The sequence below is a fragment of the Moschus berezovskii genome, chromosome 4 (genome assembly GCF_049115385.1).
Source record: "Moschus berezovskii isolate FMDL1 chromosome 4, NW_MosBer_1.0, whole genome shotgun sequence".
Classification (NCBI taxonomy): domain Eukaryota; kingdom Metazoa; phylum Chordata; class Mammalia; order Artiodactyla; family Moschidae; genus Moschus; species Moschus berezovskii.
Genome location: NC_142463.1, coordinates 89439084 through 89461663, shown reverse-complemented (window position 1 = coordinate 89461663; position 22580 = coordinate 89439084). Strand labels below are relative to the sequence as shown.

General features: G+C 55.7%; 1 protein-coding gene across 5 annotated transcripts; it reads right to left on the bottom strand.

Moving 5' to 3' along the window:
• Positions 1-327: 327 nt before the first annotated feature.
• On the bottom strand, positions 328-22568 carry KCNC4 (potassium voltage-gated channel subfamily C member 4). 5 transcript variants are annotated; one of them, XR_008682773.2, is made up of 5 exons: positions 21900-22568; positions 9430-10366; positions 7252-7455; positions 3991-4142; positions 328-1446 (listed from the first exon to the last, which is right to left on the bottom strand). XR_008682773.2 is itself a non-coding variant. In XM_088835560.1 (4 exons), the coding sequence occupies exons 1-4, from the start codon at positions 22566-22568 to the stop codon at positions 1453-1455; spliced, it is 1866 nt and encodes a 621-aa protein (XP_088691686.1). In that variant the 3' UTR covers positions 328-1452. The 5 variants fall into 5 exon arrangements, 3 of the variants coding, with proteins under 3 accessions (XP_088691686.1, XP_055258821.1, XP_055258819.1); XR_016037252.1 differs by having other exon boundaries at positions 3991-4115; XM_088835560.1 differs by lacking the exon at positions 3991-4142 and having other exon boundaries at positions 328-1508.
• Between the last annotated feature and the right edge of the window lie 12 nt (positions 22569-22580).

Sequence of the window (22580 nt, the reverse complement as noted above, 5' to 3'; positions counted from 1 at the left end):
TGCAAACCAAGGAGGAATACAGTGGAACCGCTGAAATGAACAAGTCCCTTCTTCCAGGTTACGGTGGGGGGGCGGGGGGAATGGTGGCAAAGGTGGAGATCACTGCCCAGGAGCCTAGGTCCCAGGTTAGTCCTCCCGGTGTGACCTTGGCCAGAATCACTCCTCATCTCCAGCATTCGTGTCTGGTTCTAAATGCAGGAGTTGGGCTCCACTGGTGATTCCTGGTGGGGGTGGGGTTAGGAGGATGCATTTCTTAGATGCTGGGGGAGCAGCCAGGGAGATCCCCACAGACATAGAAAGGAGAGGCGGAGGCAGTCACACAGAAGGCACAGCAGAACGCTCCAGATGTCTTTATTGGGGCTTGAGCACGGCATGACAGTCACAGGCATGCGGACAGGGCAGGAGGGCCCAGCCTAGGCATGCCTCAGACGCACGAGGGGACAGCTTTAGAAGAGGACGACCAACATCAGGGAGGGGCTGGGAGTGTGGAGGGAGGGCTGAGGCAGGGGCAGAGGCCAAGGTCGAAGGGGGGCACCTGGCCTCGGCTATTGCACGCATCCTCTGGCCACCAGCCAGGAAGTACAGTATTGCAACTGGTCTCCGCTCGCCCGCGGCTTCCCCTTCTCAGACCCCTGAGCCAGATGGGCAGACAGGCCCCTTCCCTGCCCGTCTGCCCAGCAGCATCTTTGGAAAACAAACGGACGAAGGAGACAGAACAAAAAACCAGAAATAAGAAAAGACAAAACACCCCCTCAGTCAAGGACACAGGGAAGGCGGAGAAAGGAGTGGAAGAAGCTGCAGAGGAGCCCTGGGAAGTCCCCCAACAACTGGGGCATGGGGTGGGAGGTAGAGCCCCAATCTGGGGTGGGGTGAGGCCAGTGGAGCAGTGACCCCAGGGGGCAATCTGGCCTTCCACCAGCCTCTGGCCCACAGGGGAAATGCTCCCAAGAGGGAGAGTCTAGCCTGGGACCACCCAGCTGGACTGGCAGTTCCCAGGTGTATTTTTCCTGGGATATTCCACACACACATTCAGCAGAAACAAAGAATCAGTGAAGGGAAACGGGGTGGGGTGGGGCAAGGATTTGGGGAGACACAGCCTAACAAAGAAGACAGCCCACCAAGAGCACGTGCACGACACACAACAGTACAGTATGTATGAATATAGATACTATATGTGCGTATATGTCTCTTCAATGTACAGCAGAACAAGGACAGCAGACCCGATGGCTCTGGGCCCCGAGGGTCACATGGGAGGTTTTCCATCAGTCCTGTGCAATCAAGGATATGAGTCTTTCCCAGCGAAAGATTCTTGCCTGGGTTCCAGAGTTGCCCTAAGCCTCTGGCTTTCTGTCTGTCTGCCTGTCTCTCTCACGTTGGTGCCGCTTTAAGAGAGGGTGAGGACTTCGGCCTGGGCATAGTTGGACGAGAGGGCGTCTTGGCAGGTCTCTGTGTTTAAAGAGCACAGGAGTGAGACACTGGGACGCACGCTTTCGGCTCAACATTGCCTTCTTGAGAGGTAAGGAGTTCAGCAAAAGAAAGGGAGAAACGAAGACTGAGATATTAGCAGGAAGGCAGCTGCTGACCCACGCACTGTGGGCTAAGGAGTAGGCCAGAGATGCAAGGCCTGGGGCCTGGAGTTAAGAAACCAGAAACAGCAGGGAGAGGAAGGAAAGGGTGAGCCCTTCATCATCCTTCTGCCAGCCCAGCACTGGGCCACAGTGGCCCATAGGTGATGTCACAGCTCAGCTCCATACCTGTCGCGTAATGAACTCCAGGAACCAGGAGCCCTCCGGTCCCCAAAGCTGCAGTGCGGTGGGGAGAGGGACCACAGCTCTGCAGCCTGGCATGGAGGCAGCAAGCGAAGTTCCTGCCGGGGTTCTCAGCCCACAGGCCATCACCTGCCCAGCCTGTGCTCCCCACCCACCCAACACAGTTCCATCTGCTGTCGCCACCTGGGGCTAGTCCACTGTCCCAGGAGCTGGTGAGGAAGGCTCCTGAGTGTGCTTCCATGTCAGCCCAGCCCCTTTCCTCAGTCTGGCAGGAAGAGTCCCAGCAGCTGCAGGGTGAGTGCTGAAGAGGAAGCTCAGGGAGGATGAATGTGCCCATCTCAGGAGAGCAGGCAGGAAACCCAACACCTCAGCGAGCCCTTCCAGACATCCTCCTTCTCAGCCTGGGACGGCAGTGGCCTGGGCCTGCCCTTCCCCTGCCTTCCTAGCTGGGACACAGGTAGGGCAGGCAGGAGGCTGCAGTGGGGGCAGGGACTTTGGGAGGTGATACTCTCTGGCCAGGGCAGACGAGGCCCTGCCCCGAGGAAGCTCTGCAAAAAGGGAGCCAGGGCTGTTGCACAGCTTCTCCTCTGACTCCCATGCACCCTCCCCTCTGGCTCCAGCTCACAGATTCCCCTCTCAGAAGCTCTGAGGGCTGAGGACTGGTTTCCACAGTTGTCAGCAGCAACTAGTACAAACAGGAAAGGGAGCAACTCCTGCCTGGGCTGCTTCCCCTGCTCTGCGAGGATGGGCTGGGCCCCAGCTGAAGGGGAAGATGGTTAGAAGCCAAAGTAATGGGTACAAGCCCAAATCCAAAGGCAAGGGAAAGCAAACTGTGCTCTCAGATTGCGGGTGGAAGACGGGGCTTTCTCCTAAAAAGGGGAGGCCCAGGGCCTGGGCAAGCCTGAGGTCTGTGAAGAGGGCCACCTTCCCAGGCAGGGCCTAGAGTACTGTGGGGCCCTGTAAACTCACTCTGTCCTTTCCCAGGACCCTGAGAGGGAGCTGGGGTGGGCAAGCTACTCAGCGATCCTGTTGGCTCAATCCTGTGTCAGCCCTACAGAAGCCAGACAGCCAGGAGGGGTGTGTGGGAGCCCACCCAGATGCCCCCCCGCCAAGGCACAAGGGGCCCCAGGCTGGCACTCCTGCATCATGTCGCCCAGGGACATCTGTGCCCACCATGGGGGTGCCATGAGCATGCCCGTTCCTGTGGGAGGGAAGAGGGAAGGAGGCGGTGGGTGCCGTGGAAACTTGGGCTCCTGACAACTTGAGGGCTGCCACAGAAATAGCCGCCTCAGTTCCCTGAACCAGAAAGGCAAGTGAGAGGAGGAAACAGCTATAGTGCCCATGCTATGTACTGGTCACCTCACTCACGGTGTCCGTGTGGGAGTCAGGACCCCAGCACCTGGGAGCCCAGTGGGGGCAGGATCTAAACCATCCTACTGAGAGAGAAGCTGGGCTCTCAGCCCGGACTGAAAGGGCAGACGGTGCCCTGTTCTCTGTCCTGCTCCCCAGGGCTTGCCTCTCCGTGTCCCCTTCTGAGGGGCAGTGGCATGAATGGTCCTGTATCTTCTCAGCTCTTCTTCTCTTCCTCCTCAGAGCAAACAGGACACCAGCCCCACAGACCACAGCAGAGCGGGGAGAGCCCAGGACCCACCTTGAAGAGAATTTCCTTCAGCCCAAGGCTGAAGAAGGCACTGACTGAAATGGGAATGTTTCTAGAATATGCTCTTCTTCATAATCCCCTGCAATCCCATGAAATGGTCTGACCTTTCTGCCCAGTTCACCTTCTGGGGCGGCTTCCAGAGTCCCCAGCCTCCTGCCGAGTCCCCGAATGCTGTCTGGCGGTACCCATCTCTGCCCATTCTGGAAGGAGCAGACATGGACCTTACTTAGTCATTCCCTCCACAAAGTTGCATAATCTGGCTCTAAAAATTGCCAGACGCCCAGCTCTGCTGTCAGGTCTAATTCCCATCAGGTGAAACAGGAAATGTCTTGGCTGAGGCGTTCCGAGTCCCTGGGCTGATGGGCTGAAGCCGTCCTGGCGAGCCTGGCTGTGCGCTGGGGGCCTGCCCTGGGGAGGCGCCCCCTGCGGCTCGGCCGGCCCTGGGCGTGGCCACGTGCCCCTGCGGCAGCCGCGGGCGGGGCAGGACGGCTCCTGGCCCTGCACTTCCCCTCAGCTGCCCCTGCCCGGGGTGCACCCCTGCTCACTCCGTGACTCACAAACCTGTTGTGCTCCTGGGCTCGTTAAGTAAATGAATACACTTAATTATAGAAATTAGATGAGTCTCCGGTTCTGGCAGCGCAGAGGATGGGTGGGAGCGGCAGGTGACTCAGAGGCAGGACTGGGAGCTGGAGGGAGCAGGAGAGGAAGGAGAGCTGTAGAGGAAGCAGGGGAAGCAGCGTGGCTAGTGATGCCGCAGCTCAGGGGGGTGGGGCACAGATGGGAGGCTGGGCTCCAGCCTAGAGGGGGACATCCCCGCATCTAGGCCGCCTACCCTAGGGCTCCAACTTAGGAACTCCTGCCTGCGCCCCACGCCCCAGGGGACAGCCTTATTCCTGGTTGCTCTGGGTGTGGGATGGACAGACAGACAGACAGAGATGTTCAACTACAGGCTGTTCAGTTACTGGTTGAAGGCCCTGAGGGATGGGGGTGCATTTGCTGTGATTTAGGTGGGAGCCTGAGCGGGAGGCAGGACCCAGAGACACAGTTACCGAATCCTAGGGGTGACGGCACCTTCAGCTGAGAATGGGAGTGAGTGGGGTAGGAGGCCTGGAAGTAATCTCCCCTCGCTCTTAGGCTCCAGGGCTGAAACTTTTAGGGAGCTGGATGTTGTGGACAGGAGGCTCGGGGGCCTCAATTCTCCTGTATCCTGTTTGACTCCCGAAGACCCAGGAGGGATGAGGCTGAAGGCATACGTGTGCCTGTTTGTGTGCGGGTGCCCAGGGTCGGGGAGAGCTGAGGGTGCAGCTACGAGGCCGAGTGTCCAGGGGGTGGGCTGGTGAGCGGGTGGAAGGGGTGGGCGAGCAGGGGCTTTCTCAGAGGGTAGGGTGAGCTGTATCGCGATGCCAGTGGAGACAGCCCCAGACTGGTTCCAGCCGCTCCCGCTATGTTGTTTAGGCTCCGGGACTTTCCACAGCCTTGGTGAAGAAAAGGCACATGGGTCAGGGGGGTGCAGTTCCTCGCCTGAGACGCTCCATGGGATCCGTGTTCCAGGGACCCAGCGGGGCAGGCAGCCCCAGGGCTGGCTGCAGAGGTCTGGTTCAGCTGGGAAAGGCTTCCTGGCTCTCTCTGGTCTCCAGATGGACTCCAGGGCCCCACCCTCAGCTGCCCTTTGCTTTGTCATCAGCCCCAGGTAAGTTTCCCTCCAGTTGTACAAAGACCCCGCAGCCCCTCAGGACCCTCCTTTCTCAACCCTAAGAAGGCCTAATGATCACGCACCGCTTTCCTCCCAGGGAGTTCATACTCTGTCACGTAGGTTTCACTGGTGTCTGTGCTGGTGGCTGCAGGAGGCCTGGGCCCACTCCCTCCTGGACCTGAATGTAGCCCAAGCGCAGAGAAATGTGGCGTGGTCTGGCATGGGTAAAGTTGCCAAATGCACACTGGGAGTTTGGTGATGCTAATTGCCACGCTTCCTTAGCAGGGCCTGTTTCCCAGCAACCCACCTGTTCCCTCTCGAAGGTCACTCTTAATTGGCTGAGCTACATGCTTGTTGCCAAGAAGCAGTGTGGAGGCATCTTGAAAATAGAGCAGCCAGGCCCCACAAGCACCCAGAGAGATACGGTGGTGGGACTCAGGCTTCCCAGCCCCACGCGTGCTCACACGCGGTCCCCTTCCCAGACGGGACCTGCTCCCCAGGACCTCAGGGTCTCTCCTCTGACTTGCACCCTCACAGCCTCCTCCTCCACACCGCTACTTCCACTGAGTCTTCACCACCCTGGATGAAAACAGGGGTGCTCAGGATTTGGTTCTGTTTGCTCAAGTCTTCCATGGGGGGGTGGGGTCCCTGCCACCCCAACTTCTATGCTAACCACTTAGCATTCTCCAGTCAGAGCAAGGCTCCAGATCTGAACCAGGACACAGGAGAAGCCTCAGTGTGTTTGGAGTGGGGGTGGGGGCAGGAGGGACAAGCACGCCCAGAGCCCAAGGATTGGGCTACACAGAGGCCAAGGGTGACCAGAGGAGCACAGGAGAGTGCGTAAGCGGTCTGAGCACCATCCATTTATAGCTCTAAATTTAGCTGGGCCACATCCAGGTTCCAGATTGCTGCTCCTGCTTCTGCCACCCAACAGGGCACATGTCCAGCAAAACTGGACACATAGCTCTCAGGGCTTGGTTAGGGTCAGGGTGCCCTGGGGACAGTGGTGATGAGCAGGCCAGGGAAAGGGCCTGGGAAGGTATCCTGGACATTTCCTGGGCTGGGCAGGCCAAGGGACATCCTTGTGGGGACAGAGACATCACAGGCTATTCCTACAGCAGCTACTGTCCCTGCCTCACTTGACCTTGTTTTGGTTTGGGATTTGGGGATGATGGGAAGCAGCGGGGGGAAAGGGGTTGGACTGAGAGACTAGTTAAGAAGCAGCCTGCATACCTGCTGTTTTGGGGTAAGAATTGGGGTTTGTCCTGAAACTAGGCAGGCTTTTAAGAGAGGTTAGATGACAAGGACAGGGCAGAAAAGACAAAAAAGTAATGGGGACTGGGCAGAAGGAGCACTGGGGCTCGAGAGCCCTGGTCCTCAGCCCTCATGGCACTCCACCATCCCTAATCATTTCAGTCCCGCTTGGTCAGGCCAGGAATCCCCTAGCTCCACTGTGGATGGAATTTTAGCTATCGCTTGAACTCTCTAAATCCTTCAGAACATACCTCAGAACATACCCCCTCTCCCTACCCACTCCCAGGCCCTGGTCATCTTTTGGCTTTACCAGGAAGGGACAGTCACATCCCAGGGGCTTGCACAGCTAGGCTGTAGGACCCCAGTGTAGGACAGAGGAGGTAGGGCCTTGCCAGGCTCTCTGAAGACCTCACACCAGAACCCCATTCTCACCCTGACTCCTGAGACTCCCGGGAGTCTCCTGGGACTACTTAGGAAGTCTGAGCTGTGTTTAAGGGAGGCCCAGGTGAAGGCTAGCAATGACACTGTGGAGTCAGGCCTAAAGGTCAGAGCAGGAACCAGAGGAAGGGAAGGTGATCAAATGGAAGGAGTGGGCAGGAGCCCTAATCTGCGGTCCCTTTACCCTCCAGCACTTGTCTTTCCAGAGGGCACCTGGCAGGTAGGGGGGTTCTGTGTACCTTCTGGGGATGTCGCGGGCCTTTCTAATCCACGGACTAAAACATCAGGGGACCCATCCTAAAAGCGAGGGTGCGTCCAAGGCAGAGGAGATGGTGGCCATGGCCTCAGAGGAGGAGGGGACCTCAAGCTCCATGGGGGACACTGGGGAGACTCAGCTCCATGGGGGCTCCCCCCCTGCCCGGCCTGGGGAGCCATACCTTTGCGGACACTACCATCGGCGCAGGCATAGTCCCCAGCGCTGAGCAGGAAGCAGGCAGCTGCCTTCTTGTTTCTGTCTCGGGTGCCGGAGCGGTGCAAGGCCCTGCGCTCTTCAGGGGTGGGGGCGGAGGCCAGGGGCTGGGTGAGGCCGGCTCCTTCCTCGTCCGACAGCACCGCATTGGCATCACCGTTCTGCTTGGAATCTAAAGGGGCAGACAGAAAGGAGGCTGCAGGAGGGCTGATCCCAGACCTACAGCATCACTTACCCAACCCACAGGGAAGGTGCTGCCAGAACCAGGGGGTGGGCCTGCTCCTGGGGGCAAAGAGTGGGATGCTGGCTTTCCTCTCAGTCTTGGCTGGAGATGGAGCCACAGATACCCCAAAAGCAGAGACTCCCCAAGTTGGCCCTGTGAGATCAGCCCAAGGCAGGCAGTAGAGTCTGCTGCCTCCTTGGGTCTGGCTCAGGCTGACCCTTAGATGAGTATGCATTCCCTGGGAGAGTGTCTGGCTTGATGTGATTAAACTTACAGAGTGGCTTCCACAGCTGACTTCCTGGGCCACCTGAATGCACTTACTCTTAGTCACCAGGCATCCAAGCCAGAGTTGATGCCTAAAGGATTCAGAGCCCTTTGTCTCAGGGGCTCACTTGTGTCTGGGGGAAGACCCCTCCTGCCAGTCCCAAGGGGAGGAGGCTCCAATTCTGCTCCCACTGCTGTATGCTCTTAGCCCCGACCCTGCTCCACCGGACAGGCAACAGCACAGGCAAAGCTGAGTCCCTGGGTCAGGAGAAGGGCGGTGGCCAGTTGGTCTGAAGGCAGGGACCAGGAATGCCCTTACTGTGACTGAGCAGTTAGGGTCAGGCTAAGGCACAGCTCATGGTGCCACAGGTGAAGTGTGCATGGCAGAAGCCTAAGGGCTTGTACATTGTGATATTAACTTACCCTCTGAGCCCTGAATGGACCTCAGGGTAGAACTGAAATTCCCTGGGGTACTGGCTGGGAGATTTCTGTTCAGGAATCTGGGAAGAAGGTACCATTTTGGTGGGGGAGAGAAGGGGAGCCTAAGGGTTCCATCAAGGTCTTTGAAAGACCCATGCCCTTGAATGACCCCGGCAAGTAGGATGGGCCCCCACCAACAGGCCACAGGTGAATATCCTGAGTCAGGCACCTCCCCACAAGGACAAGTCCCACTTTATCCCCAGAGCCATGCCCAGAGGGAGTTGCTGTCTTATGAGCAGCTCCCCAGTGGCCTGGTGTCCAATGGACGCCCCCATACTAGGAATCTCACACCTCTCTCAGGAGCTCATCCCATTCCTAACAACTGAGTTCCCACTCTCCAGCTTAACTCTGTGCTGTTGTGGATGAAGCCAATTTCCTTTCATCTCTTGACTCAGATGGAAGCAAGCTTTCCTGAGCTGGCCTTTCCCATCCTTGGATAGCATGAGTCAGACCCTCAGGTCTGCTTATTCCACCTTGCAGCTACCAGTTTTTTCCCTTTCCTTTCCTCTCTCCCAACCTTGTCTGGGTTGCTCCCTCTTGGTTCCCTTGCATCCATGTTAAACCCCAGGCCCAGGACTCAATCTAGCTTGTGCCAAATGGAAGGCAGCCTCCCACAGCCATTACGTTATCACATTTATTAGGCCAAGAGACACCAGACTCGAACGTTTGGAAAGAAATGATTCATGTGTTGATGCTCCTCAGGAGAACAGCTGCCCTCCTCCCCAGCTAATAATGACAGTGCCTGATATTTGTAAAGTGGGTTTAACTTCTCAAAGTACCTTCATATCCGTTATTCATTTGGGGCTTGCCCAAGTCTTGGAAGTAAGATATTGATAGCATTTCTGTTTTACAGGCGAGGCATTTATACCCAGAAAGGGTGAATGACTGGCCTGGGGGCACACAGCACACTGGCCAAGACAGGATTGGAAACCCAGGCTTCTCATTTACAGTCCCATGCACTGCCCATAAAAACCTAAATTTTGTGGGATATTTTTTCTACAGAGCCTGATGTTCAGGAAGCTATCAGAAAATGGAGATTCAACCTCAATGCTGTGGCTTCCTAAAGGCATGCCTTATATTTAGGGTAGCCAGTGCAACAAGAGTGCAACCCCAAACTCCAATGACTGAGTTTCAGTTGGGAGCTCCCCTGGCCACCACGGGAGAGGCGGCTTTCCTCACCTGCCCGTTTCCTCTCAACCACACCCTCTTCTGGGGCAGGGGGGCTGGCATCACTGTAGGTGCTGTCCCTGGGTGAGGTCTCCTGTGACTTGCAGTAAATGGGTGACTCCAGCTGGGGCGGCCGAGGTACATGCTTCTTCCGTTTCTTGGGCAGCTTCTGCTTGGCCATGGCCAGAGAGTAGTACATGCCGAAGTTGTTGACAATGACAGGCACGGGCATGGCAATGGTGAGCACGCCGGCCAGTGCACACAGCGCCCCCACCAGCATGCCGGACCACGTCTTGGGGTACATGTCCCCGTAGCCCAGTGTTGTCATGGTGACGACGGCCCACCAGAAGCCGATGGGGATGTTCTTGAAGTCGGTGTGGTCATTGCCCCGCGGGTCGGAGGGCCTGGCGCCGATGCGCTCCGCGTAGTAGATCATGGTGGCGAAGATAAGCACGCCCAGAGCCAGGAAGATGATAAGCAGCAGGAACTCGTTGGTGCTGGCGCGCAGGGTGTGGCCCAGCACGCGCAGCCCCACAAAGTGGCGCGTGAGCTTGAAGATGCGTAGGATGCGCACGAAGCGCACCACGCGCAAGAAGCCCAGCACGTCGCGGGCCGCCTTGGATGACAGGCCACTCAGTCCCACCTCCAGGTAGAAGGGCAGGATGGCCACGAAGTCGATGATGTTGAGCAGGTTCTTGACGAAGTCCAGCGTGTCCGGGCAGCACACGATGCGCACCAGGAATTCCAGCGTGAACCACAGCACACACACGCCCTCGATGTAGGTCAGGATGGGCTCCGTCTCCACCTCCCGCCGGAAGCGCACGCTGGTAGTATTCCCCACCCGGTGAATCTCCGTCACGTTGCGGTCGATGTTGAAAGCCTCATGGGTCTCTAGGCAGAAGGTGGTGATGGACACCAGGATGAAGAAGAGAGAGGCGAAGGCCACCACCTATGGGCGGGGAGGAGAGTGAGGGCAGCTGTGTCAGGAATGGATGCGCCCAGCGGGGACAGGGCCCTCTGCCTGTGGAGGGAGGGGCCATAGGTCACCAGGCAGTCTGTCAGGTGGTGAGAGGCGGGATTACGGTGCAGAGTGGGGGGCTGGAATTCCCTCCCCAGAGGGTCTTCATCCGTGTGTTGTGAGTTGTTCAGCCCTGTCCAACTCTGTGACCCCATGGACTATAGCCTGCCAGGTTCCTCTGTCCATGGAATTCACCAGACAAGAATAGCGGAGTGGGTAGCCATTCCCTTCTCCAGGAGATCTTCCCAAGCCAGAGATCGAACCCAGGTCTCCTGCATTGCAGGCATATTCTTTACTGTCTGAGCCACCACGGAGGCCCTTTATCCATGTGCTTGGTAAGGCAGTACTTCCCAGTCCTTGGCAGGTGCATAGAAGTTAGAGGCTGCTCTTGGCTGGAAGGAACTGAACATAGAACTATAGCTGCCCCATCCTGCCGACTGCCTACCTCTGCCCAACTCTAACCCTGTCGTGCTCTGAACTTCTCAAACTGGAATGGCTATATAAGTCATCTGGGAACCTTGTTAAAAGCCACTCTGATTCAGGAGGTCAGGGGCAGGGCCTTGGCTTCTGCATTTCTAACAGGCTCTCAGGTGAGGCTGCTTGTCCGCAGACCGCAACTCGAGTAACTAGACTTTAAGGCAGTGGTCCTCAAAGTGAGGGCCTGGACCAGGAGCATCAGCATCAGCATCAATTGGGAACCAGTTAGAAATGCCAAGTCTCAGGCCCCACTCAAACCTACTGAATGACAAATGCTGGGGGGAGGATCTAATAATGTTTCAACAATCCTTCCCAGTAATTCTGATACACACTAAGTTAAGAGAGCCACTGCATTAAGGAGTACCTAGAGGCAAGGGGCTGGCCTTCTACCTATTAAGCTCTGGCCGTGACATCTTCAAGCCCTGTCATAGCCCCTCTGGCCAGCCTCTCACCCGAGGATGTCCCAGCTGACTGCCCAGATGGTGAGAAGTGTTTGAAGGAAGACAGCCTGCTCCAGGGCAGGAGACAGGGTAGTCTGTGCAGAATATCGACTCTGTCCCTTCTCAAGAGGCTTCCCTGGTGGCTCAGCAGTAAAGAATCTGCTTGCAATGCAGAAGCCGCAAGAGATGCAGGTTCGATCCCTGAATTGGGAAGGTCCCCTGGAGGAAAGCATGGCAACCCACTCCCGCATTCTTGCCTGGAGAATCCCATGGACGGAGTCTGGCGGGCTATGGTCCATAGGGTTGCAAATAGTTGGACATAACTGAGCACGCACGCATGCCCTTCTCAAGAACTGACATGTCCTGAGACACTGAGCACCAATAAAAAATAAACTGCACCCACTGGGATCAGGTTATGGCAACAGCCAATCTAGACAGCTGCCGAGATCGTAGCTAGAATGATGACAGCGGCACTCAGCAGAGGAACAGCTGGGTTTAAGTGTCCAATCATTATGAAAGGAGATGAAAGGCATGTGTAATAACACCAATTACGGAGCCTTCATTTGTTATTCATGTGATCCCATTCACCACTGTCAGGGTACTGGTTGCTGGGTCCACAGCCCCTGCTGTGGCCTGTCCTGCTGGGAGGGTGGAGGTGGGTTTGCTCCCTGAGCAGAGGGCTGAGCTTAAATAAGATACATGAGGGAAGACTGTGCCCCATGACCACCTGGCAACCTCAAATGCCCACCCCACTCCGATTTCCACCTGGCCATGGCATTGCCCCCTAGCTAATGATGCTCCCCGGAGATGCTTTCCTCCCTGAGAGTCTGCAGGTGTAGGCGGACACATCTTGTTCTTAGTACCGCAAAACACCAAGGAAGAATATGGAGGGAATGGTGCTCTCTCCAGGTGGCGCTAGAGGTAAAGAATCCTCCTGCCAATGCAGAAGATGTAAGAGACACCGGTTGGATCCTGGGTCAGGAAGATCCCCTGAAGTAGGAAATGACAACCCGCTCCAGGATTCTTGCCTGGAAAATTCCACAGAGAAGCCTGGCGGTCTACAGTCCACAGAGTCACAACGAGTTGGACATAACTGAGCACGCGTAAGCTCATGAGCTGGGAAAATGAAGCAAGAAATAGTGCCTCCAAGGATTTCTAGAGCAGAGGTGAGTCTGAGAAGGGAACTTTGGGGATGAAAATTCATCAGTTCTCTATACTGTGCCTGGCACGCTTGGGCATTCTGTGTTGTCACCTTCAGCCTTCCCTATGAGGTAGGCCCCATTATCCCATTTTCCAAAGGAGGAGCTGAGGATCAGAGAGGTTATATACTGTCTAAGGTCACACAGCCTTAAAGGGATGGAAACCAGATTTGAACTCAGCACCATTTACTTTCTTTTCACACCTTCCGGGCAGGGTCAATTCATAAACCAAGGAAAGTCATATCTGAATTATCAATACTTCTCCCAGCCAGCTCTTTGATGACCGATAATTTTACCCTTAGGAACATATACCTTTGACTTGGGACAGACACTCACCACACACTAAACTTAAGACTTTTTTACACTTGAGCATGGACAGGTTGATCAGATACAGTAAGTTAGGAGAAGCAGATTAGCAGACACAGACATGCTTTCCCACTTGACAACTCTGTCTGTAGCTTCTTCTGCCTGCTTCTCCCCACGAAGGTGAATTTCAAGTTCCCTGTCTGGTTTCATTTTTCTTCCTGTGAGAAATGGGCTGTCAAGACAATACAGCTGACATGGGCATTAGGCAAATAGCTCCAGCCCATAGGTTTTCCAAGGCCATCCAGAGATGAGCTGGTGGAGGCACATGTCCAGTGGCCGTGGAGATACGAGGAACCCCGAGTCCTGGCACTGCTCTCCCAAGCAGAGGAGGCTGGGGTGAGGGGTGGGGTCAGTATATCCCAGCTCTGCCAGGAAGCCTGGGAAGCAGAAGCTTGCACTCTCAGGAGGAAATGTTAGCCAGGAGAGTTGGCCCACCTGGGAGCCCAACCTGAAGTTAATTAGCGATTTGGATAAACAAGTTCACGAAAAGCTGTCAAGGGACAGAGCAGAGGGTGCAGGGAGCAGGGGAGGGGGCAGCAGGGAAGAAGGGTGCTGTGGCGCCGGGACCCTCGCCCACCTGCAGAGCCAAGGTGCCGTCCTCAACTCCGTCCCATGGGCTCCTTCTGCGGTAGGCCCAGCGGCTGCCAGCCACCCCTCAATTCCTGCACTGTTCACTCGTTATTTAAAAGAAACACTGAACCATCCCATCTACTTACTTCCACCCCTCCCTGCTCCTCTCTCAGAGTGAGGACAGACAACAGGGAAGCACATATGCCCACCTCTCAGGGCCAACAGAGACTAGGAAAAGGACTTGTTGTTGAGGGTTAAACTGAGGCTGGGTCCCCTGACTCACTGATCTTTCCTCTTGGCCCCTTTGACCAAAGGTGGGACAATCCTCCTTGATGAAACCTACATGGGGCCTCAGTCTCCCGTGTGGCCCCTCTAGGCTGGTCCTGGAAAGCACTCACTCCCTGAGGAGACAGGCAGAGCTGAGGCCGAGCCCTGATGGACACAGTGGCCTGTGCTCTGGCAGGTTGCCCCATATTGGGTCCCGGGGTTACAGGTTCCCCTTCAGGGCCCAAAATATTCCCTAAGCCAAATTATGTTGTAAGTGGTGGCCCTACTTTTACCCAGTCTTTTTCCTTTGGTGGCAAGGATACTGCTGTCTTTCTCACAACTCTTTTTTTGGTCTGTGATTTTTTTGTTTTTCTTACACTGCACAGCATGTGGGATCTTAGTTCCCAGACCAGGGATTGAACGCACTCCCCCTGCATTGGACGCACAGAGTCTTAACCACTGGACCACCAAGGAAGTTCCATTCTCACAACTCTTGATTGGGACGTTAAAGGGACCAGGGAGGAGGCAGCTGCACTACAACTTAGAGGTCAAGGCCTCACACTTGAGCCTCCTATCCAGTCCCTTCACCCCAACCCTGGGCCGTTCTGCCAGCTGGCAGGATTCCTCAGAGCACTGCCCATCGGCTCCTGCCCCACACGGGGCTGTGTGGCCTCAGGGGGCTGAGACTGCAGGCCAAAAAGAGCTAAGGAGCCCTGGGTGCCTCTGCCACTGCCCCTGCCAAGCAGTCAGGGCAGGGGTGCACTCTGCGCCCCTTTCCTTGCTACGCAATGGGACGTACTAGTGTCCCCAGTAGAGTTACTGAAGGATTGAGTGAACTTCGACACAGCAAGCGCCTGGTGCACAGTGAGCCCTCAGTAAATGGTTAACAGAGCTGAGCGGGGCAGGGGGGCCTCTGTGAACACCCTCTTGCAGCTTCTGAGGACGAGTTGGATCTGGAACCCAAACTGTCACAAAGTCTTTGCTTTTCAGAAGTGAGATTTAGAAGGTCACTGAACTCAATGTCCTTTCTGCTGTTTTACAAATGATGAAACTTGAGACCTGGGGAGAAGCGACTTGCCTGGTTCCTATGGCCAAAGTTGTCCCTTCTTTCCATTGCCTGGGGACAGATGGCATGGATTTTGCTGGAAGTTAAAACTGTCCAGGTGGAAAGCTGCCCATGTGAACTGGTCTGGCCAGCAGAAGCCCCTCTCCTGCAAGGTGGGAGGATGCAGGAGGTTCAATCCACTCTGGACAGGAGGGTCCTAGCTTCTGTGAAGGAGCACCCTGTTCCTTCAAGCTTCCTGCTCTCCTGGGCCCCTCGCACTGGCCAGCTGTAACCTGTTGGGGAACCATCTGTCCCCCGACACCCAACTGTTTCAGCTGGTGGGCCACCCCTGTGACCAGTGTCCTTCACCAAGCTCATTCCACAACTGTCCTTGGCAATGCAGGACACACACTATGTAAAGTCACACACTTTTGGGTGCAAGTTGGCTCTGCAGTTACAGCCCAGGAGGCCTTGGGCAAACTTCTTGATCTCCCTGAGCCTTAGGATCTTTGTTCATAAAATGAAAAATTGAGTACCTACCATGTGCCAGACCCTGTTCTGGGTGCTGTGGAACAGCAGGAAGCAAAACACCTTGCCCCTCAGACTGTCAACAAATAAATAAGTAAAATATAGTATGTCAGATGGTATCAGTGTTAGGGAGAAAAAGAGAAAGGAGGTTAAGAAGTGAGAGGGTGGGGGAGCTATTTCAGATAGGGTGGTCAGGCAAGGCCTCAGTGCCAAGGTGACATGGAAGCAGAGACCTGAAGCAGTGAGGGAGCAAGTTAGGTGAAGACCCAGCAGAACTCCAGAGGCAGCAGGAACAGGCAGTGCAAAGGCCCTGAGGCTACAGCATACTGAAGGGCTAAGAGGAGCACCTCTCTAATAGGGTTGTTTCGAGGATTAAAAGAATTGATATTTGTAAAACTTAGCACAGAGCCTAGAGTGGCTCAGAAATCTGGCACAGGCTGGGTCAGGGGGGTGGGGAGGAGGTGACAGACACCAGTCATTGGGAACTGACTACAATCAGCAGGAGCAGGGGAGGGGAGCCCAAGGAGGAAGGGCCAAGGAGACAGATGGACAGATAAACATAAGAAGACTCATGCCCAAAAACCTATATTAAGGATGAAGTGTAGGAGAAGAGAATTTGAGAACACAGCCAAAGACACTTGCAGAGGAAGATCTGAGGGGATGGATGTGGAGCTGAGCCTTCTGGGGAAGCAAGATCCTAGTGCCCAGGCAGCACTGGCAAGGCTGTGGGCAGCCCTGGGGGCTGAGAGGCAGGAATGGAGAGGGAGTCTGCAAGGCAAGGCATCTTTGAGATGTCCCTGGGCTCCTGGATAAGGGCCTGTTCTGTGATGCCCAGGCCCCAGCCAAAGGACCCTGCTCTTCTCCCTTCATAGGCTGCCCTGGGCCTTCCTGTCCTGAGCCAGGACCCTCTGGTCCCAGGGTCAGAACCAGCCTCTACCATGCCCACCCTCTGCCAGTTCAGCACTTGGGAGGCACTCAGGGCCACTGAGCTGCCCAGAGCTGGTGAGTCCCAGCACCAGAAGGAATTCAGTCCAGCCCAGATCACTGGCCAATAACTTATTCAGACAAATGTGACTCCAGGCTCTTGCCCATCCACCAGAACGCCCCTGCCCCTTAAGACTTTCTGTCCCATGCTGTCCTATCTCTGCTCTGGCTGGTCTCCTGGCTAGGAAATTCCCTTCTTCCCTAACTCTGTATGCTTAAGCACTACCCACATTGAATATTTATTTATATATTTATTTATAACCTGCTTCCTTCTAAAAATTATTTAAGGGAGCTAAGTCATTATCACGCAGGGCCTACCCAGTTTAACTTCTATTAATATTTCCTCGTTGAAACTTCCCTGCATACCAACCCCCCTCCCAAGGCGATAAATCCCACACAGCAGTGGGACGTGTGGCTTCTCCCCTCACCTCCTATTGCACTTCATCTTTTAAGACTACTGTGACCCCTCTCATGATATATGTGTATTATCTTTACCATTTCCTGTCGCTCAATTTTCTCTGGCTGCCACCTACTCCACCTGACCTGGCTCTCTTCAGGAATAGAGACCACCTTTAACTCGTCTCTATAAAAGCCACCCTGGTATCTGGCATGTAGTACATGCTCAATAAATGTTTTCTGAATGACTGAAGCCAAGGTGACTGACTGCCTGCTCCCTCTCCCGGTCCTAAGGAGCCTGTCATGAGGAGAGGTGACAAAGGGGAGCCCAGGAATCCCTCCTGGCACCTGGGCTCTCAGACCCTGTGGCTCTCCAAGGTGGGTCAAGCCTGCTGCCTGATGGGGATCCCTGCCAGGAGCGGGTAACCTCACCCAGCTGGAGGAATACCCCAGCAGGGAGCTGGGTCAGGTTGAAGCAGGCTAGCTGCCCAGGAACAAAGGTGGCATGCGTACCCTGGTGCCAGCATCCCAGGCCAACACTGACCATGGGCAGAGGTGAGGGGCCTGGGGGCTCCTGGTTCCTAAGGCCCAGCTGCCTGACTCTGTTCGTGCCTGCTCCTCCCCCAACTCTCCAAAATAGCCCAAGTTTATTTTATCCCTTCCCCCACCTTACACCCCACCCCAAACGGTGACAAACAGAAACACCTCATCATCCAGAGACAAGATGTTCAGAGACAAATGTTGGTCTGTTCAGAACAAGAGAGGAAAACAGAAAACAAGCCCAGGAGGAGCCTGGGAGGCTGTCTAAGGGCAGAGACAGGTGTGAGGGTGGGAGGCAGGCCCTGGCCTGACACAGCTCCTGCTCCTGGGAAGGAGGCAGAGGGACTGCCCTGGGGCGTGTTGGCACTGTCCTCCCAAGGGTGCTATGGAAGCCAGGGCACCCAGCCTCCTACTCAGGTTCGTAGCCCTTTCTCACACAGAGGGCATGGGGACCTCAAGCCCTGGCCTCACTTAGAAGCCTGTCATGCCCACCAAGTGGCTGGTACCAGGCAACATCCAGACAGGAGAAGCCAGGGCCTTCAGAAAAGGTGAGCAGGAAGCAAGCTCTGCATTTCCTTCCTAGAAGGCCTTGGTTTCATTCCTCTGCCCAGGCCACGGAAAACCTGGTCTCCTCTCTCAAGCAAGCCTTCTTTCTTTTTGTCCTTTAAAAGCCCCACAGTGAGGGAAAGAAGGAGCAAGCAAGCTCAGGTGTGAGTGACTCCGGGGAGCAAGGAGATGGGGGCTTTAGTTCAGAGGGAGAAGGAAGGGGTGGGAGGACAGCAGAGGGCCTCCGGAAGTCAGAGTTCCTCTCCAAGCAGAGCCCCAGGAGGTGGCAGAGGCAGGGGACAAGCACACAGGGGGATGCCCAAGATCTGGGCTTAGATCCTAGTTCTACCACCAGCTATGTGACCTTCAACAAGCCCCTCTGGTGTCCGTTTCCTTCTCTGTGCTGCTGCTGCTGCTAAGTCGCTTCAGTCGTGTCCGACTCTGTGCGACCCCATAGACAGCAGCCCACTAGGCTCCTCTGTCCCTGGGATTCTCCAGGCAAGAACACTGGAGTGGGTTGCCATTGCCTTCTCCGTACCTTCTCTGTAAGCTAAGGTTAATACTCATGCCTCACATGGGTCAGATATGAGAAAAAGGCCCAGGTGCCAGCATCTGACACATAGTGGATGCCTAAGCAATGTGAAACCCCAGCTCCGGCTGCAGTGGGATCCTGTGGGGTCACCCCCTCTACTCAGAAGGGAAACATCATGAGAAAACTCAAAACAGGTACTGATTTACCCAAAGGAGGATTATCATCTTTAAGAGGGTCAATAACTGGACTTTAAGCCAGATCAGCCCTGGGGACCTCTGGGAACAGGGATAAGGGAGGTGAGCAGCCCAGGGTCCCATCCATCAGGCCTCGTGTCAGCCATCAGAAAAGGAGGAAGGCCCGATTCTAGAACCTCTGGATGCTGCCCAAACCCCGACTGGTCCCCTACAGTCTGGGAAGTCACCCTCACCGTTGCTGATCCCTCACTCTGCCTAGATCACAGGCAGTGGGCGGATGGGGCCAAGACAAGCCTGCCCCTTGCGCTTGCTCCCAGGTCAGGCCATGGGAACAGAACCACAGCAGCAGCCACCCATGGGCCCAGAATGCAGTGAAGGGAGTGGGGTGAGCCCAAAGGGGAATGGCTCTGTGGGCCAGGCCAGTAGCTAGGCAACAGCCTCCCATAATTATCTCAGTTTATTTTCCGTTTGTATCTGTTTTACTTCTGTCATAACGCGCTACTCAAATGACCAGCTGCTGTGTGCAGAGAGATGCCCGGGGTCAGTGGGAGGCTCCTCTACCCTTACTGGCCCTGGACGCCCCCGTCCAGGGACCAGGGAGGCAGCAGGAAGAGGCCTGAGGGAGGGAAGGTATGCACTCAGACCCAGGGGACAGCACTGTGGGGGTGGGGGGGGCATGTTACTGGCCTCGGGTAAATAGAGCTCGGAGAACACAGCCCCAGAAACCCTGTACCTCAGGCCTGGAAGTGTAACTGAGTCAGTGTCCCTTCTGATGTCCCCATCTGCCCCTGGGTTTTCTGATGTCATCCACAGCAGGTACAGAAGCTTGGAACACCTCCCAGACCAGAGTAAGAAATGAGCCACCTCAAAAGTATGATAACGAGAGCACGTGATCATCTGAGGAGCAAGGGAGCCCTGATTTTGAGTCCCAGCCCACCGCTCTCAAGCTGTGTGACCCTAGAGAAGTTGTCTGCCCTCTCACAGCCTCGGTCTTAAATAAGGATAATATTAATGCCTCTGCTGGTAGTTTACTGGGAGGATTAATGCAAAGTACCTGCAGGGAGTGCTCAATAAATGGCAGTTGCTATCAGTTAATTTTTTAAACTTTTGTACTCTCACTTGTGTGTCCCAGGAACAGCTGAAGGCTTGCCTTGGCTTGTGTTCCTCTGTAGGAAACAAGCCCCTTCTGGCATGAGCTCCATACAGCTCTGCACATCAGTGTTAACAACCAGAAGGCAGGCTGCGTGGGGTGGTTTGCTTGTTCTACTATTTATTAGTTAAGTGTCTGTGATAAGACACTTAACACCTCTGAATCCTGGTTTCTTTGTCAAGTGGGAAGAACTTACCCAGCCCAGGCCCAAAACTTCCGACCTCAACTGGACTGCCCCCACTACTGTGATTCTATTGATATATCAAAAGGGCCAACTATTAATATTTTGGGCTCATGGAGGACTTCTAGAGGCTAACCAGGCTTGGAGCTTACTCACAGAGCCCCACCTGGGCCACTCAGCAGTGAATTAAGTACAAAATAAATGCACTTGATGGTACAGCCCCTTGGAATCCAAGGGAGAGGAAACTGAGTAGGCAAAAAGTCTCAGACACCCCAGAATGTTCAGAAATAGGGCCCCTAAGCATCTCATCTCATTCCTGCTTCCCTGGCACGCTCTCTTTTCCCAACTCCACCAAGTTAAATCAGCCTCCTCCTCCCTCTACTGCCAACTTTGAAAGAGCCTAAAGGATCTACACTTGTCTCTGCCCACACCCCACCCCTCTCACTATGCACACAGCTGAGAGAGGACACCAGCTGTGCTAGAGGACTGCATGAGAAGCCCGTGGGGTTCACAGTCTGCCAGGGCCTCACTGAGCCCTCACCTCCTGAGCTGGTCTCAGGGCTGCAGGGGAAGAAACAGAGGTGGCACCCTAGCTTTGCTCTCAGTCCTGAAACCAGTCCCTGCCTTCCAGTGGTTGCCCGAGGATGTATGCCTCAGCCGCTGACCCCTCTGCTCCTCCCTCCTCTTAAACACAGGAGATGCATGTGCCCTGGTAGAGCATTTATGCCAGCCTGGCCCATCCTGGAAGCCCCATTTCCCAATCTCCTGCTCTCCCCTGGGGGTGGGGGGAGTGGAGCTCTTCCTTCCATGACTGGGTTGAGGCCCAGCACCAGAGGTGCTGAGGAAGGCGGCAGAGCTCTGAGACTCATTAATGTGACAACTTGGGATGCCAGAGGTAACTACCAGCTTCCGACGCAGGAGAGCATCCCCACACCCAGATCCAATGCATCATGTTGATCTTCAGTCTTCCAGACTCCAGCCAGGCTTGAGATCAGACACTAACCTCCAGGGTTCTCTTTTTTAGAGAATCAAAGCCATCCTTCAGGTTTTCTTTTTTTTTTTAAGATGCTTAACCCTACCCCTCCACCACCCTCTTCCACCTAAAAGGATTAGGGAAAAGTGGATTGGCTTCAGGAGGGGGTGGTGGGAAGGGACTAGATCTTGCCTAAATCAACCTACACTTCCTCTTGCACCCCCCTCCCCAACCATCCAGGTCACCTATTTCAAGCAGAAACCTGAACCAGGGCTTTCTGGGAAGCCAATTTGTGCTGCAGCAGGAAGAAAGCAGCAGCAACAAATCTGGGATCATCACCAGGCAGCCTGTGGCTGGCCACTGGCTGTAGGAGCCGAAGGGCCCAGAACCTTAGGCTCTTCCTGCCTGACTCTCCCCTCATCCCAACAGAGACCAGGACAACTCCGGTGTCCAGAAAGCCTCGGGCATAGCTTGGGGCAGGCATCTTGACTTATCTTGCTCTTCCTGGGAAAAAGGATTCTCCCAAACCTGGTGTTCTGGTCCCAGTTCTGCCTATTATGGCTAAAGAGCTGAAGCCTGAGGCCCCTTCTCTAGAACTCACAGTTCTTAGCACACTGAGCTGCTGGGAGGGTTTCTATGAGATGGAACACAAGGAAGGAGCAAACCCCACGACCTGCCAGATCGGCCACTTACACCCTAGTTTCCCTCCCATCGCCTCAAATCCTGCCTGACCCCAGCTCAAGGCTTCATTCCAGCTCTCCAGGACTCTGTTCTTCAGAGGAATTGGGGGTAGATGCAGAGAGGCCGCCTGAGCAGGAAGGAGGGGGTGGAAAAGCAAGAGCGCAGCTACGGGTTTTCTACTCGCTGCGAGGGGGGATGCCTTAAAGCAGGAGCTGGATTGGGTCCAAGTAGTAAGTCAGATGGGTGCACTCTCCTGAAGCGTGTAGGGGGCGCGGTGTGGGGTAAGGGGGTATGATTTCCACGGGGCCCCATGTAAAGTAAGGGAATTTGGGAGGGAGGTGGTGGTCAAGTCAGTCAGTCTCGGTCGAGAGGAGACCCAGGCTCCTGCCACTCACCCTGGCCGCCCGGGAGGAGTAGGGATCCTCGAAGAGCGCCCACATGCGGGGCTGCCAGCCGCGGCAGCTCCCGGGCCCCGCGCCAGGGCCCGCGCCTCCTTCGTGGGGCCCCAGGCGCTGCAGGGCCAGCTCCCGTTCGTCGTCGCCGGCCTCGTCGCCGGGCCCCGCGCCCCCACCGCCTCCGTCCGGGCTCTCGAAGATGTCGAGCGCCTCCTCGGCGTCGCGGTGCTGCCGGTAGGTCATCCAGCAGCAGGGCTCCACGTCGGTCTCGTCGATGCCCCAGAAGGTGAGCTCCTCCTCGAAGAGGGGGCCGCACACGTCGGCGGGGCAGTGCAGCTTGCCCGTGCGGTAGTAGTTAAGCACGTAAGCAAAGACGCCCGGGTGTCGGTCAAAGAAGAACTCGCAGCCCCCGCCGCAGCTGCTGCCTGCACCGCCGCCATCGGACTCGGGCCGGCCCCCGCCGTCGGGATCGGCCAGCCAGGCGAGGCGGGTGCCCGGTAGGGTGCGCAGGGTGCTGCGGTAGGTCTCATGTCGCGTGCCGCCCACGTTGATGATGATCTTCTCCGACGCCTCGCCCTTGGCCATCTCCTCCTTCAGACATGTTTTGGACGGAGGCTTGTTCCCAGACTTGCGCCCGCGGTAGGAGGAGACACACACCGAGCTGATCATAAGAAGCGCTGC

Bases quoted from the DNA above. Each gene is read 5' to 3' on its own strand.
- KCNC4 (XM_055402844.2), bottom strand. From the start codon at position 22,568: ATGATCAGCTCGGTGTGTGTCTCCTCCTACCGCGGGCGCAAGTCTGGG. The intron at 10,367-21,899 runs GTGAGTGGCAGG...CCCCGCCCATAG, and splicing joins ACTCCTCCCGGGCGGCCAGG to GTGGTGGCCTTCGCCTCTCT. The intron at 7,456-9,429 runs GTGAGGAAAGCC...CTGCCCCTTTAG, and splicing joins GGTTGAGAGGAAACGGGCAG to ATTCCAAGCAGAACGGTGAT.